Raw genomic sequence first — 18,026 nt, 5'->3', positions numbered from 1 at the left:
TGATTTTCTAACTGGTGGGTCCCAGATTACGTATATTGAAAAAGCACCTCAGGTGATTTCTTTTGTATTGAAATTTGAGAATTAATTACATGACTTTGTCTAAATGCTTTCAGATAGGTTATCTTATTTAGTAATTTAAGAATGTTAGGTAGTTAGGAAGATATGACCAACAGAGGAGGAAGGAATAAAGGCCTTGCCCAAAGACCTCCCCGAAACACACATTTTATAGTTATAAATCACCCCCGCATCCTGAGAGACAGAGGAATGAAGGACCATAAACCAATAGCTGGTTGAATCTGGCCGTGAGCGTGTGCGCAGTCAGTCTCACGCTAACCTCCCTGTGACCTAGCCTCATTATAACATCATTATAATATCGTGCCTATACCCAAAAGTTTATGAATCTAATTATAACAGACTGAATTCTGGGTAACCGTAGGCGCAGTAGGCAGGGAGTTATGTACCAGCCAAATGTCAATCAAAATGACTTCACGTGTCAATCATTTTAGCACCATCTTTGTAACCTCCCATCACGGCCCAGATATAATACAGACCTCCCCACTTTCACAAGGTGACAGCCCTCTTCGCTGTAACCCGCCCCTCCCTTGGAGTGCGCTTTAATATTATACTTTCTGTTTCCATCCGGTTATAGCCCTTTTTTAGGCGTGACCCGCTTCTCCCTTAAAACGTCCTTTAATAAATCTTACTTTCTGTAAATCTCGCTGAGCTGTGATTCTTTACCGCATCGGCGAAAAGAACCGAGGTCCCCTTCAGCACTGCTGGGTCACGATGGATTTTAGATCAGCCCAAAGGTAACGAGAATATGTCTCACCGCAGTTCTAGCCGTCTTTTAACCCTTGAGTGGTGATGTGCATGATTTAATTTGTATGTTTAGTCTCCATCTAAGCAGAAATAGCTGTCTTCTCTCCCACCAGGGATGCTCTATGGCTGAGCACATGAGCCTTCAGGGGAGACAGCCCTGAACATGAGACTTTGCTTAATTCCCAAGTTTCTATGAGCTTTAGTGGTATCCATGAAAAATGAGTATTATACTGCCCTTGCTAGGCCTTTTTTAAGTATTAATACAGTAACTTGTGTGCCTGGAACATGGCTGGCACTCAAAAGTTGTGGTAGCTATTATAATTTTCTATGAAACAAAATGGCGCATCTAAGAAATAATTGTATATTATCACAAATAGTGCTTCAGTCTTACAATGTGTGGTTATAAAGCAATGTTACCATTTAAAAATACCTGTACTAGCCACGTGTCTGCTGTCTCCATTAAAGGAATTCTCTTGGGAGGCCACATTCATTTTTTAAAATGCTGGCTGGCCTGCTTGAAACATTTTCAAGATGCTCTTTCGAGTATACTTTAGAAGTATGTAGTGATTATCTTTGGGTGCTTTTTTATAATCAACTTGTTAGTTTTATAATCAACATGTTAGTTTTATAATCACCATGTTAATTTTAGAATTAGAAATAAATAACATTTTTAAATAGGAGAAAATCTGTCCTTTCAAGTACATGCTAGTGGTGCCATTTTTTTTTTTTTTTTCCACTTTGAGAATGAATTTGTTCTTTAAAATACTTAAGTGTTTCACGGTCAACTCTGATGAAAGGAAGGTGATCAGTGAACCCAAAATTGACATGCAGCCTAAAAGGAGTAAGACCTGGCAATTCCTGAGAAGAGTTTCAAGCATTGTTGGGATAAAAGGGTGGGTTACTAATGACAATATCACTTAAATGTAAGAATTTCAGTACACTTCAAAATCTGTCTTATTTTGGTTTAATCATGCCTAAAATATCGCATGTTGTTTATTTTTCATATACTGTCTCTCCACAGGCTTTCTTGCGTTAATATACTTAGTCTGTAGAAAAAACTTCCATACTGTAAAGATTTCTACCTATGGTATCTAGATTAAGGCGTAGCCAGGTATCACAGTGAAGGAGGATGCGACGTGACATACAGTTCCCTCTAAACCGATGTGTACAGAGGTTCAGGGGCTCCTGACACAGGTCACCTGGTTCCAATCTCTGCTTCAGAATCCTCCTTTGCTTTGTGAACCCACGCCAAGGGTCACACACATTTTCGAGTCTAAATGTCTTCATTACAAAATGAGAACGCTAATTATATTGACACTACAGGTCATTAGGACGAAACAGAATGATGCACGTGATGTACTTAGCACAGGCTCTGGCACTTGGTAAGGACTCAGTCAATGTAGAGTTTGTCGAGTTTGCTGGGATCTCCATGGTGGGGAGCAATGGTTTCGAGCAGACTGGGAAATTCCTTAATCTTTTTGAAAGGTTGACCAAGAAAGGGTAATAGGGATGGGGTTCAAGGACAGATGGCCGTTTTCCTCTAACCATCTCAACAATCTCCCCAATTTAGCTCTCAATCCCTTTAGGTCAGAAGTACTGTATTAATATTTCTCACATTCCACATAGGGGACTCGGGTCACAGGGAGATTTTTGAGGGTGCCAGTAAGTTATCAGTGGAGACAGGAATCAAATTCAGCATTGTTTTCAGTTGGGTTCTCCAACAGTTCAGTGCCTTTCATATGCAGATGATTCGTTATGCAATAATTTAATTCAGTGCTTTCCATACAGAACGCCACAGAGGGGCTGCTTCATGTGTGTTACTTTGTTGTTGCCCTGGTGACATTTGAAGAGCCCTTGGGCGACCACAGATATCTGAGGATTCCAAAAAACAACTCCTTGTGACAAAAAGGGTAAGTGCCACAATGCAGCTGTTCAGTGGAGCTTCTCAAGTGCCGCATGAATTAGTTCTTCTCTTCTGACATCTTCCCCCTTTGCTCTCGTCAGTATGTCAGGCAGAGAAATCCAGCTTTCCATAGGAGGCTGAGTTGATGCATAATCACGGGTCAACTATTTTTAATGAAATTCTATAAAACCTTTAACCATTGACCATTCTGTGCGTAGACGACAGTCAGAGAATTCTAAGATTTCTTCTAAGAATTATAAGAAGAATTAATAGTTGTGAGTTCTTTCAAAGAAAGGATTTTATCATTTATTTTTGTGTCTCCAGTACCTGGTAGGCAATCTCGAGTAAAGGAGGTCACCAATAAATGCTTATGAATGAGTAAATCCAGATCCATATGGGACCTCTTTTCAAGGGTATCCTTTTTAAGTAACTATGGCCCAAAAACCCTCTGAAAAAAAATTGATCAAGAAGTCTTATTCGTTTCACTGTGGAAATTACAGACCTCCGACTCTCCATAACATGCCACACCAGACCGGACACTCGCTTTAACTTTAAATTGGCAAATCCAAGCAACCGCACCTATATTTGGTGTGAAGAAGACTCCAGAAGCAAGCCTGGAAGCAGGAAATTCACAAGAGCTCCTGTAGGTTCTGCTAATTTAACGAAAGTCATCTTTAAAAGCCACAGGAGACTTGCAACGTCTATGCGAGAAAAGAGGCTTTCATGGTTATTCTTTAAAGTTGGAGAACCGGGGAACTTAAAAAAAAGATGGATATAAAAATAAACAGGGGCTTGTGATGTTTATACCAAACATTAGTGGGTAAAGGAAAATAGATTCACGTAATCATCAAGTCCTAGAGAGTTAGAAAAGCATTTACAGATTGAGATAGCACCGGAAGTCGTGGGGGAGACCCACGAGCTCATCATCCGGTCTCTGCCCGCCGCTCCAGCATTTTCCTCGTCCGCTCTCCTTCTTGACTTGAAGTCCAGGAGTGTAGAGTAACCACTCATGCTGCTTCACGCTCTCCGTTTCTTCGCAAGTGCTTGTTCTTTAAGTTTTCTCCTTAAGGCCCAGCTCAGGGGGCATCCGCTCCGCAGAGCCAGGCGAAGTTCAGCATGCCATCCTCTGCTCATCCTCCGCTGTGCCTCTGCGCCCTGCGCGTTCTTCTACTACTGCCCTTTGCATAAGTCCTGGAGGGTGAGACTTAGTGTCTTTTCATCTTTTTCAGTCCCAGTGCATGGCATAGCACAGCATCTGGGATGCTAAATGAAAGTTTCTGAACAGATGAATGAATCTAGCTAATTCCTCCCATTTGCATAAAAAACTGAAGGCCAGAGGTCATTCTCTCCCTCCTCTTAATTAAGCATTGGCCCTCATGGGACTAGCAATTAAATATATATATTTTTTTAATAACTGACACATGAACTAAATTTGATACTTCCGGGAAGCCTCTCCAAAGTCTTTCCGCTTCCGCTCTTAGCTCTATTGTCTCTTCTTTCCAACTTTTACATCATATGCCAGATAATTCACAGCCAATAATACCCAAGATGATACTGGGACTCCTTCCCAGGCCATAAGGCCACAGAGGACCTGACTACCTGCCCCTACTCTCCTGCCCAGTCAGGGCACTCCAGGCCCCTCCAACACGCTTGCCTCTCCTCAGACGCAGCGGAGTGCTCCCGCTCCAGAAGCGACCACATTCTGCTCCTCCCTCTTCCCCCCAGATCTCTGAAGGTCTCTGCTCCAATGCCAACCCCCCACACCCCGCCACCCCGAGAGACATTCTCTGGCCATCAGACCCAAAATAGCACTCCCTTTCAACTTCTAGTTTCTTCCCATTGCGTGTCGTTCTTTATAATGCGTTATTTAGAACACTGACCTATTGCGTATTTGTTTATTATTCTCTCTCTCCCCTACTCAAATGGAAGTCCAACGAGGGTCTTGATTGTGTCTGTTTACCACCAGATCACCAGTAGCCGGGACAGTGTTTGCACAGGAGGTGCTTAATAAATATTTGTCGAGCAAGTTAGAAAATGAAATTGGAGTAAAAAAAAAAAAAAAACACCTCATTTTTTTTTATTAGTACCGTAATTTTAAAAAATGGTTAAAAGGGAACATTTCTATGTTAAACAGTTGAAAAATCAATATTTAAATGACAACTATGCTTTCTCCATTTTCCTCACCCGACCTAACACGCAATACAATAGGGTTAGGTTTCTTAGCTATGAAACGAAAATTTCCAAGTGCACCCTGGAAGGAGGCTGGAGGTCAGGGAAGGTTATCTCACTCAACTCCACAAGGCGGACCAGTGTGCCAGACTCCTAGGGGTGGGATCACAGTAGAGCAGGCAGTGTTTGGGGGCCACCAGAGCACTCAGCATTTAGGAGGGAGCAATAGGATTCCTTTGGTCACCGAGACAGTGCCTCAGGCCACCAACAAATACTTACGAACAAATCTTGTGGGACTGCCTTTGTTCTCGAAGGTAAGGTACCGTTCTTCCCTCCAGAAGTTTGGACCCCAGACTGATTTCGGATATGAGCATTTTGCTTATGAATGGGCGGCCAAGAAGTAATTCACCTGTCATCCCAAAAGTCAGTGCAACGTGGAGTTGGACTCTCATCTTGAATTTATCACTAATGAGATATGTGACCTGGAACAGGTTAATTAAATCTCTGCGAGGTTCAATCAACTCTTGTAAATTGGATGGCTCGAAAAAGAGAATCCATAAGGATTTCATGTGCTCCAACATTTCATGTTTTTTTGTTTGTCTGTTTGTTTGTTTTAGTTAAAAGAAAGAAGAGGATAGAATGTTGCCCAGGATTTCCTTGTGATATTGAAGAGCTCGAATAAATAAATGTCACGTCTCCATCAATACCATTCACCTTTTTGAAGCTTGCTAGGAAATGATTCCGAAAAGGAGAGGCATTTGTTTTTTTTATTTCTTCAAAAACTAGGTGATTTCACCGTGTGGATTATACAGTAGGTGGTAAAGGCTGATTTTTTTATAATGTAAGACAAAGTTTCTCTATTCTATATCAAGGAAATCTTGCTGGTAAGATAAGATCCAGACTGAAACACTCAGCAGACTGAGCAGAAAGGCAGAAGCTTGAAGCCAGATGAGCCTCTGCACTTTACTAGGCGTGCTGGCCTCGGCCAAGTATCTTCACTTACCCCATCTTTAAAACAGGGATGATAATCATTACCTCGGCGTCTCGCTGTGATGGTTCACAGACGACAGGTGGAAAAGCACTGACTCAGGGGCTTGACACACAGCAGGCCCCCACTGTTCTGCCGCCCTCCAGCCCCCAAGGGGCACTCACATACTGAAGGGGGAGGTCAGGGGGAGGCGGGGATGGGAATAACCATAATGGCGCTGGCAACAAATCGCGAAAAACTTAAGCCGGTCCTTGTCAGTGGGTGGGATCTAGGTAGGCAGACGGGAGATAAAGGTATCAGACATTGCGTGGCATAGGCATGGAGCCTGAAGTCACCACGAGAGTTTAAAAGCATTTCCAGCAGTCACTGGTGAGAGGACAGTGCCAGGCAGGCTGCAAACCAACAACGAAGGTCACCTGGGATGCTTGTTAAAAATGCACACACCTTACCCTGCCACACACACACACACACACACTCACACAGATGGGGGCTGTGTTTCAAAAAGCTTCTCCCATGGTTCTGACGCTCCGTCAGGTTTGGGAGCAGTGGGTTTGGTGACAGCAGCTGATGCGACAGAGCAGAGCTCACACAGGACAGCAGGCAGGTGCCGCTGGCAGGGCGAGCCCTGGGGTGGCAGCCTGGATTCAAACCGCCCTCAGCCCGCCCTGGCCTTGGGCAGTCACGTCTTTGTTCTCATCCTCATCATCTTACTAAGGCCCCTCCACTGCCTACCTCAAAGGACTTTTGTGAGAACCTACTGATTTTAAACCACTGTTATACTGCCTTCATGGAAAAACACTTAACTGTAAAGTGGTACACAAATATTCAGGATCATCATTAATCACCGTCGTTATGATCATGGGGGCCCTGGGATGCCAGAAAGCCACAGTCAGCTCCCATCTCTTGAGGTGACACTGGAGCAAGCTCTGAAAACGGTTCCGTGTCGTCACTACGACACCGTGAACAGCTAAGCGCTAGATTGGGCTTCCGGTGCGAGTCCTGGAGTCATCAGGATCTCGCAAATCTTACAAGTCACTCCCACAATCCACACAGCTACAAGCAGCAGTTATGGGCCTTAAACAAGTTACTTGCCCTGTCGACCTCAGCGTCCTCATAATAAAGTGGGGACAATATGAGGCCCAGTGCGCCGTGGGGGTCCGTGGATGCTAACATTCAACCCAGACACGCGCACCTGGCCGCATGTCCACGGGGCTGCTCTTCTTAGGGGAGGAATCATTTTTCCAATTGTTTTCTAATTCGTGGGCCCTGAGAGGAAGGCTTATTCTAAATCGCGGCAAGCCGCTGGGTGTGCCACAGTGACCATGGTAGGACCTGTCTCGAAGCCCGAGCATAAACCGAGAAAACGCATCAAATCCTCAGCCAACGCCAGGCACACACACAGCAGGGTCCCTTGTAGGGCGGCTGCTGACGTTATAATTATTATCCATTTGTTCCCTCAGCAAGCGTTCAGTGCCACCCTTCGGTTTCTCAACACCTATGCCAGGGCGACGGCATCGACCGTCCACCGTGAAAGAGACCTTCGCCTCTCGTCGAGGAGATTATGGCCCAAGGGCAAATACGCACGAGGAAACCATTATGTCCGAGCATTGACACGGGAGACCGTGTCCCGAGTGACACCTAGAGCCTGAGTTTCTGAATTCCCACGACTGTGCTACACACACAGAACGGGCAAGCACTGTCACTTGCTTGTCTTCGTGGGCCACCGCCTGTGCCCACTTTGGTGCCAGGACAATGCTGTCAGGCAGGTCTCCTTTCTTCCAACATGGCCCACAGCTGGCTGCCGGGGGGCCAGAATCTGCCTACTTATTTGCCTTATTATTCAGAACTACTCAAATACATTCTTGTTTGAAGCAGCTTCAGAGCAAATGAAAATACATGTACTCTCTTTATTCAATTGCCCAGAAATACTTTGCGTTCAATAATGAACTTAACTTCCAAACAAAGGAAAAACATCTTTTTTTCTTTTTACATCATCAGAGAGGATGTCTACGTATAGCTTCTGTTGTAAAGGAGGATTTAGCCAATGCGGCTTTCTGAGACTAGACTCTAGTCAGCTTCCGTGTTCACACAGATGGACATGACGACAAAATAAGATATTGGCAGAAATGTGCCAGAAATCCCTGGTGATAAATGATAGGCTTTATTACCACCTCTCCCAATTTCCTCGTCTGAGTAAGTAGCCCTAGGTAAAACCTACACAGGAAATAGCCTTAATGATTTTAATAGCAGTGGTTTAATGAATTAATCTATTATGGGTATTGTAAACACATTTTTAATTAAGAAGCAGTTTAAGTTATCCAAGCAGGACTTGGACCTTCAAATCTAGCATACCAAGAGTTGTAATTTGTCCCAATGTCCTATTGTACCCGAAGCACCGCAGTACTTTAAAAAAACTAAATAAAATATTTGCTTCAACATGTGTAATGACTAAAATATAATCATAACTCTGTAAACGACGGGTGGTGCTATTGCCTTATTTCATAAAGACTCTATCAGAATCAATAAACAATAATAATAATAATAATAAAAAACACGTTCTTTCTCTCTTAGGGGGTCACGTTCCCTAAAGGCAAGGGCACAGAGCTTTGAGGTCACTTCCAGATCCAGTATCCTGTGATTATGTATGTCACTTATCCTACTTAAATAACACCAAATTCACCAATGAAGGTGAACTCACAGACAAAGGCACGGTTCTATAAGAGGCTGGGTTTCCCCAAATTCGGGCTCAGTTACGTCATTTGCCAGACCCAGTACAAAATAAAAATGTGGCCATTCGACAATTATTAATAATTTGAATATGGCAACAACAGAGCATCGAACCAAGTGCGAGACCCTTCTGAGCATGGGGCCCCACCTGAGTGCGGTGCCGGGACCACTGAGATTCTACAGGTGTTTGCAGGCCCTGGACTCCTGGCTTGTGCCCTTCCCTGTTCCTTCTCCACCTCTGGCAGATGCAGTTCCAATGACAGGAAGCAACAGTTGTACGTTGCTGCTGTTGATGGAGGCTAGGTGATCAGAGCTGCGTGGGGAACGACATGGCAGGCCTCCTGAGCTGTAACTCTGGGCTTCTCCCCTCTGAGAACACCCTAAAAATCCACACAGAAAGGGAACGAAAAGACTTAGGACATTTAGTTGCCTTGAGCTGCATAGGCTGGTTTTACGGAGCCACTGGTCGTTAAGCTAATAAATGGGACCTTCGGGATTATCTAGTCCAACTTCTCTCGTTTTTAATTAGGTCTCCATCAAATCCTACTTAGGTCAAGGACATGAGAATTCATTCTTGGCTGTGTAGCTCTAAGGCTGATGGTGATTTTGATGAACAAACCATAACTGATGATCTTCCAGAAAGACAAAACGTTAGTATATGATTCATGCTGTAACACTAATGGATTTACACAAGACGCTCCCAACTGTGCTACCAACATATGTAGTATTTGAATTTTTGATCCCAGTCAGAGGCAAGGAAGTGAAGCTACTGCCAGCACTCAGAGATCCCTGATCACAGGCTCCAGGATAGATTCGTAAGACATGGAAACAGGCAGATGAATCCAGGTTTGAAGTCAGCAGGTGCTTTAAGGAGAGCCGAAAGCATCGCTTTTCCAGGAAATATGTCTCTGCTGCTCAATTCTCCACTTACGTGTACATCTATCTATATTTTAAATAAACTTTTATCCAGTGTTTATTAGGGGCGAGACATTATGTCAAATGCTTTAATAACATTAACTCATTTAATCCTCATAACCACCCTGTAAAATAAGGTCCATGCTTATTATCCTTTTTAAAGAAGAGGAAACTGAAGAACACTGAGATTAATTATCTTGCCCAAGGGCCCACTGCTTAAGGTGGAGATAAGAGTCTCACCCATGTAGTCTTGGTGCTAGGAGTTGCTCTGAACCACTAGATCACGATGCCATGCCTGTGATCTTCCGTCATGCCCCAACGCCACCGACCCCGCCCTCCTCCACATGGTTCAGATGAAACAAAAGTAAAACAATGTGCGTTTACTCTCTTGGGCCATGGGTGCTCCTAGCAATGCAGCCAGAGATGTGGCAAAGATTTATATCAATGTCACAAATGAACGGACACTGATTTCACGGATGTTAATCACCATTACACAGGTGTGATTTCATACATGTGATGCTATCTCAAACGGTTTCAATTCGTTTTCGACCATTAGAGTGCTACTCTAAAGGGTTAAGGGTACACTTTTTCTTTTGTCATTATTGCTCTAATTTAGATTTAAGGGCTTGAAATCAAACAGTACAAAGCTTCTCTTCTTCCTTTCCAGGAAAGAATAAACAGCTTATAAGACAATTGTTGAAATATGTAAAAGCTTTTCTTGGCTTATTTTCACTCTAGCAATTGTTCTTCTTTTGTATCTATTGCTTATGAAGTTTTTTCTTGGGACTAAAATAAATATGCAATTTATTTACAAGACCCTGGGGACAACTCCTCTGGCTCAGGGAGGTGTATTCTGTCATTGTTTTCGGAGAGTTCTGTGATGAATGCAACTCAATGTCAGGCCATAGAGGGACGCACTACCCTGCTATCTCTGTGATGTCACTGGGACCACCCCATGAGGCAACAGATTGAATAACTTATACTCTTATACTTCCAAGATATTCAAATATTTGCACTTTTCAGATATTATTCTAATGATAAATATTAACTGTCATTAGAAAAAACTTTCGATGATCCTTCAAGAAACCTGCAAATGTTTCTACTTTATCCAGTTAGAAAGAGGATAAGACGCACATGAGATTTTCCAAGTTAATGTCATTGCTAGTAAATATATTAATTTCTGGGAGTTGCAGAACCATTATCTCTATTGTTCATTAATTTCTTACATAAGGAGAAAGAAGTATTCAACAAACAGAGCATGCCATGATGAAATATAGATAAAATATTCTCTATTATACCAAATAACAGAACCATAGTATTCTGAAATTTTTATTTTGGAAAAAAATGTTACTGAGGAAATATTCTGCCTGAGAATGTAAGATGTTTGACACAGCAGATTTGCAAATATGATATTGTGTAGTCACGGCACATTCTATAATGTCTTTTTGCAATTTCTGAAAGCTTGCTCTATTTCTGGTTAAATAGATGAGTTAAGTGATTTGAGCAGCTTAATAAAATTTTTTTGCCAGGATAAAACCACAGCACTGAATTAATATCCTGTGCACAGTCCTAACATGCTTTGACAAGGATGCTATTTCATGGCTCAATAAATACTTATTGACTAACTACAAACGTGACAAAAATGTTTGTCCTTCAACTCCACTAAACATTCAAGGATTCTGAAAAAAGCCCAGGAATGTTGTAACAGTTTCAAAACACTTTTGTTTTCATTTTGCAATATCACTAAACTTGCAAAACAGCAGAGTAGAAATACCCTGTTGGATGAACCCCCAGAAAACTACAAGGTCTCTAAGCAATTTTTTTTCTTTATAAATTGTTTTGTTCATGCTAAGATCTAAAACACGTGAAGGAGGAGTATATATTAATTTCACAGACGTGTGCTCCATGTCTAAATGATCAAATTGGTGACTCGTAAAAATTGTATCAAATGGTCTACTCAAGGAATTGCAGTCAACTAATGGGGCAGAATCACGACCAGCAATTAATGAACATGGTCCTTTCTTTGCTTTAATTCCAGGAGGAAATTGTTACTGCCAAGGGTTAGCTAGCTTACTGCAGATAGGTTAGGCCAAGTTTAAGTTACTTCCCTTACGCAAAAATTTACGACGCTGTGATCTATTTTTCTCTGAGAAATTTCCCTTCAATTAACTTCATTATGAACAAATCGTACTGATAAAAGTCAGTAAACAAATGCAATACTGGAAAAGTCAACATACAGAACTGCTGTTAACAAGCTCAGCTTTGATTAGACGAGTCCTAAGTATCATGACGCTGGAGAAGTCACCTTTCCATACAAAGTTCTTTCTGCCTTTTAAGTGGGGCCAACAAGTTTTGGGTGACCACAGAGGTATTCGTGCTAAGACCATTTTTACTTAATTACCTATATTTTAATTTTTCACATATGGGGTCTACCTTGGGAAGCATTTCCTTTAGATGTTTGTTAAAATTTTTTATTTTTACTTTGCAATATCATTTCTAAATTAAAAAGGTATATTTTATTAGTTAGATGTGTTTTTTTATGATTTAAAAAATTTTTTTCTACAGTTCTAGGACCAAATAAATAAATCTGTCACAGAAGATTATTCACTATAGCACTGCTGTTGTTCTGCTATGAGAATGCTGAATTTAGGGACAGTGTTGTGAGCAGTACTGTATGCTGACAACTCCCAGACCTACGTCCTTGGCTTTGACCTTTCTCCTAAAACTATACTTGTACATACAACTCTTTGACTTTTATTTTTAGACGTCTAATAGACATATTTGGCCTAATTTGGCCAAAGAAGAACTCCTCACTTCTCAAGTAGCGTTCTCACCCAAAAAAAAAAGTTTCTTTTGCGATTGCAACATGCAAATCTACCAGTTGCCCCCATCTGAGCCCAGAGCCACTACAAACCTAGGAATCCCCGATCCCTCTCCCTCACCTCCAGCAACCAACCTGCCAGCATGGCTGTCTCCATTTCCAAGACATGTTCCCAGTCTGTCTCTCTCTCTCCACTTCTGTCTCTATCACCCTAGTCCCTTCCACTGTTTCCCTCTCACCTGGACCACTCCAGTAGTAATTTATTCAGGTCTCGTCATTTCTCTGCTTAAATTCCTTTGATTCCTGTCACACGCAGAACCCAACCCAAACTTCTTGCCCTGGCAATAAGGTCCACCTGACTGATCTTAATAACCTGACCCTACTCACACCGCTGACATCTCCCTCCATACTCGTACCGACTTTTGTCATTATTCTCAAGGCATACTGGTTTTTGTTTTTGTTTTTGTTTTTTCTGTCCATACAAATTGATGAGCTCATTCCGAACTCAAACAAAACTTTTCTTAGGAGCTTAAAATACGATGTTGTCCTAGACACAGACTTCTGCAAGTTACCATATGTAGTTAACGTAAGTCAGAGGTTCTCAGCCCAGACTGCCCACTGGAACCATCTTTAGAGCTTTAAAAAATACTGATCCCCGGGCCCATCTGAACTGAACCAGAATCTCCGGGAGGCGGCCAGGCTGTGGATATTTCTGAAAGTCTTCAGATGATTCTGTGAACAGCTAAAGCTGAGGACCCTGATGAAAGTGATAGGCTCTCCTCGGATTTTTAACTGTATATTTACTTGACTTGGATTTTTTCGTTATTGTTAATATAAATCACATCTAAACGTACTCCCTTTTTAAGAGACGTTAAAAAAAACCAAACCGACAGAGTAGGATGACCTGTTCTTTACAGTAAAGTGATAAAAAAAATAAGGAAGGATACTGATATAAAATACATGAAAAGGATCGGCCAGTATCATCCTGTACTTTTCGATATCATGGAACACATTTAGATTTTAATGAGGACTTTTTAATGGCCAATGTTCTGTTCTCAATCCCACTCTGCATTAAAGTCCCAATCTCATGTTTACATCACATCACAGGATGCTGCTCTTGACTTTGAGGATGAACGAACCTGTCTTAACATGACAAGAACTCACTAAAATTTGGTGGAATTAGCATTTCTAACGAAACTCAAACTTTTCAGTGTTTTAAGTTAGTTTATTCTTGGCAGGAATATAACTTCCTGTGTCTAAGAGAAATTATTTAAAATGGGGCTGTAAAAGAGATCAAAAGACTTGGACATCAATTAGTTCACAAGCTACCTAAATATTGTTATAGGGGTATAAAAGAATCAAACATATGGATTACATTTCCATTAAAATAGAGTAGGGCTTTAAAATAAAGGAGCAGAAAGCTTTAGAAAACTCATTTGGATTTTCTCAGACCTTAACATTTGAATAATAGTTCAGACTACTTACAAACACCAAAAGCTAAAGGGTATGCTTCTGCCTAGAAAATTTAATAATTCTATAAAAGCTAAGAATTATCACCAGTGGTGGCTGATTAGGGATCCGGGGAAGCCAAAAGAACCTGTCACTCACCCACCTTGAAGAAACCTGCATTCAGACTTTATGACAGCATCTCATTCTTGAAGGCCCTGGCTTCTTGTAGCAATGGCAATGGGCAGGGCACACTACACAAGGCCCCCAACAAGCTAGATGTATGGCTATCTGTTCATTTCAAATCTCTGTAAGCCTATACACTGCCCAGCCCAATAGGATGACTAGGGGACAAGCCATTTTAGGTACCAGGGTTCTGTTTGTCACTCTAGAAAAAGAGCAGTTAACTCAGTTAACTTTGTTCTTTATTTTTAAACTAATTGCAAGTGACAGAGAGCTTTAGAAAAAGGATTCGAGGTCCATGTGTCCCCCTAAGGCCTATGAAGGGGGCAGTGTGATGTAACAGAAAATGAGCACAGATGGCCTCTGACTTCTGACAAACCGAATTAGAATCCTGTGTTGAACACTAAGTAACTTTGCCATCTTGGGAATAAACGACAATTACCACCATTATTACAATAATCAATATTGAGGTGATGGGTGAGAAAAACTCTTGCTGCCCCTTATGAGGATTAGCGTCTGGGGAAATTAAGAAGTACGCATTGGCAAAAATGCCACAATCTGATGAAAAATTGGCGGCTACTATACAGAACTGGAAAGCCAAGAGCTCTCAATTTCAGGTCTTCTTTAAACTCCCTTCTCTAATTGTGTGATGAAATTAACCAGCTGAAGCATCATTCAGCTCTTATCCTTCCGTCGGTCTCATTATTTGTGTCATTGTGACATGTGTTAAGAAAGGCTTTTTTCAATTACATATAATCTCCTCCTTCCTAACTATGGTCCACAGCACAGAAATCCACAAGCTTCAATATGCTTAAACGGTTTCACTTCTTGTCTTTCTGTTTCATTGATAAGACAGTCTTTCATGAAGAGAAGATTGAGTTAGAATAAGGAGTTCCTTCCTTGGAATGTAAAAAGGCAAGACAGATAATCAAATGGCTTCAGAATCCACTAGACAACAAGCGTAAGTCTGTTATAAAGCACTTTGAACCCTGTTCTATTGACTAAGGATAATGAGAAGACAATTTCAGAGACATTTAGAAAGTCCCAGCACAAAACCTTTATCTGATAAAAAAAAAAAAGTTTGTTTGTTTGTTTGTTTATTGTTTCCTTTTAGCCAATAGCCTCGTATCATCTCTTGGTGGGGCACAGCTTTCTGGGGGTACACTCGTATAGTTAGTTATTCTGATATTGTGAACTGAACCATATAAAGAACACTTTTACAAATGAAGAACATTTTCACCTGGAATCAATGCCAACATTAATAACTTAAGTATTTCAATGTCTCATGGCCAAAGTTCCATATTTTAGCTACCTTAGCAAGAAAATCAATTTGCATCTAAAAGCTCCTTCACTGAGTTGGCTTGGTTTTGTGGCAAGCATCCCAGCTCCCTCAGAGAAGCAGAAGTTGAAGCCTGCCTCAAAAAGGACTGTTTGGTCCCAGCTGAATAACCTGCTGGCATCCGCTGTTAGCAGAGTGGTAAGCAGATTAGGGGCAAGCAAAAATTAATATTCTGATTAAACACTTTAAATCCTCATTTCTCATTTAAAAAAAATAAATAATCGCACTGGGAGAACTCTTAAACTTAGCATTCTGAAGCCACTTTTAGCCTTAACATCTATACATTCATGATCTTAAAATCTCCACCTCTGGTTTATTTCACAGAAACAAAACTTTTTCTCTCCACTGCCTGAACTAAACAGCCCTGTCTAATATTCGCGTGGATAAATGGCTTTCCTGGACAACCTGGATGGTTTTAGGTCTTTATCGTACACTTTCTTCCTTCCCAGACCTCTTTTTGAAAAAGACAGGGCTGCAGTCATCTTTGGCCTCAGCTTCTATAAAAAGCGAGCACAGCCTTGGCGGCCCTCCTGGAAACACTTCTTGTTTCCTGAAGATCCATTGATTTAACAAACCTAACAAACTTAACAGAAGCTATGAAAGAGGCAGTTGCAGTAAGCATTCTGAAGTGATGAAGCAACAGAAGTTTACTAGACCACAAAAATTTCTCTAACATCATCCATTATGTAGATTAGACAATTTAGCACAATAACAGGGAAAGTTCTTGTTTTGAATTGAAGTCTGCAATGCACTTAGAGGTCTTAAAAATCCAACAGTCAAAACTACGGGGTCATCACCACTTATTTCTGGGTCCGGGCCGAAAATCTGTTTATTTCTTGGATGCTTACGAAATGGGGCCACTGTGTCGGAGAGAAAATACGGGTTGAACATTTCATGCTGACTACAGTAAGGGTTGGGATCATCTATAACTCCTACTTCCGATTTGACCAGTTAGGTTGATAAGGAGGTGCAGACTCCAGGCATCTACGGCCGGTCGCTGTCAGGGTGAGGGGAGAGACCGGGCTGCATGGGGTGAGGGCGGAGCATCTAGCAAAATACTTCTACGGTTCTACAATAAGGAAAGGGGAGGAGCCAGGAGAAGGTGAACTCTCCCTTCTCACGCCCCACCCCTCCCCCATCCTTTCCGCTGTCCGGGCCTCACATCTTCTTCTCTAGAACTCTCTTCCACCCCTGTGGCCACGAGCCAACTCAGCAGATACCACTGGAAAGACAGGAGGCGACAAGGTCCAGAGACTGGATGTGGGCAGCCTTTCCCACCGCGCTTCTCCCAATTCCTGAAACGTCTAACTAACACTTGGGGAAAGTGGTCCTGAATCCCACACTGCCCAGACACTCTTCCGTGGAGCAGGGCCACTTTCCCTTATTGGGGCAGGCACGATGTGGTGACTAACCAGACTTCCAGCTCCCAGCCAGGGCCCTGAGAAGCTCGGACCGCTCCACGCATTCGCCGCCCTACATGGAGCCGGTCGCATGAAGCGTGCGCAGAAGTAAGGCCACAGTGTGCACTCTGGGAGAGGAGCTGGGGAAGGGGCCGGCGTTCTGCCCCGAGCAAGGATCCTTAAGGACCCCCTGGCTCCTGGCAATCGCCTCTTCTTTTCCTCTGATTCGTGGGCGATCGATTCCAAAAGCGAGGCCCACTTTTGTAACCCCAAAGTGAGGAGAGCCTGACCCACAGCAGGGCGGCTGTCCACACGCACCAACGACTGTCCACCTGCCTTTCTCCAAATCCTACCCTTGACGTCTGGTCTCCCAGAGTTTGGGGTAAGCTCCCTAGCCGTCTCTTGACTCTCCCTCCCACACACGCGCGGACGTGTCCTGCGTGGAAAAGGAGAAACTGGGAGAGGGACAGTCCTCGTGGAGGGCCACTTGGGCTAGGCACTCATTCATTCAATGGGCTAGGTGGACGGCGGCGGTGCAGGGGCTCGCGCAAGCGACGCGGCTCCCAGAGGGAAACTCGCCAGCCCCCCACCCCGGGCCCGCTCCCAGCCCGCGTCAGCCCCCCGCCCCCCCTCCGGCTCCCAGCCCGCGCGGAGCGCCCGGCCCAGCTGTCAGCGCGCGCGCAAGGCTGAGCCCACCGCCCCGCGGCGCGCACGGTGTGCGGGGCGCGCGGCGGGCGGGCGGGCGCTGGGCCGGGGCCGCGGAGCTCGTGAGCGCAGCCTGCTCGGCCCAGCCCCGCGTGCGGGGGCGCAAACGGGCGGCGGGGCGCTGGGCCGGGGTGCGCGACGCGCCCCGCGCCGCCCCGGCCTCCCGCGGGCACCGACCTGCCAGCCGCCTCTCCCGCACGTTTCTCCACAGCAGGTCCCAGGCTCTGGCTGTGGAGTCCCGCAGCTGCTCGCTGATGGACCGCCTCAGCTGCGTAGGCAAAGGTTTCCGTTTGCTGGTCATTTTAGGTCCGTCCTCATAACGACCAGCGGGCTCGCCGCCGCCACTCCCTCGTGGCCCGCAGCTCAGACTCCCGGCGACTCCAGACGCCAGACGCGGGGCTCCGCCTGGGGTCCCGGGACCCGCCGGCGGCGCGACATGGGTCCCCCGTCCCGCGTCGCCACGCGAGCGCCCTGCGGTTGGTCTCTGCGCTCCGTCCACTCCGCCACTCCGTCCCCACTTTCCCTCCGCGCGCCGGGCGCTCCCCGCTCCCCTCCCCTCCCCGCCCTGCCCTCCCCCTCCCCCGACCGTCTAGCGCCCCGCTCCTTCCCGG

The 18,026-nt window shown here is 44.1% G+C and overlaps 1 protein-coding gene across 1 annotated transcript in view; it reads right to left on the bottom strand.

Annotated features, from left to right (window-relative positions):
- STARD13 (StAR related lipid transfer domain containing 13) overlaps window positions 1-17,927 on the bottom strand; it is a 201,953-nt gene extending 184,026 nt beyond the window's left edge. Inside the window, exon 1 of the mRNA XM_039873031.1 lies at window positions 17,593-17,927. Within this exon, the coding sequence (XP_039728965.1) occupies window positions 17,593-17,716 (124 nt within the window). The 5' untranslated portion in view covers window positions 17,717-17,927. The remainder of the gene's footprint in view (window positions 1-17,592) is intronic.
- Window positions 17,928-18,026: the final 99 nt, after the last annotated feature.

This window comes from Pteropus medius, unplaced genomic scaffold (genome assembly GCF_902729225.1).
Source record: "Pteropus medius unplaced genomic scaffold, Ma_sr-lr_union100, whole genome shotgun sequence".
Lineage (NCBI taxonomy): Eukaryota > Metazoa > Chordata > Mammalia > Chiroptera > Pteropodidae > Pteropus > Pteropus medius.
This window is presented reverse-complemented; position numbering and strand designations above follow the sequence as displayed.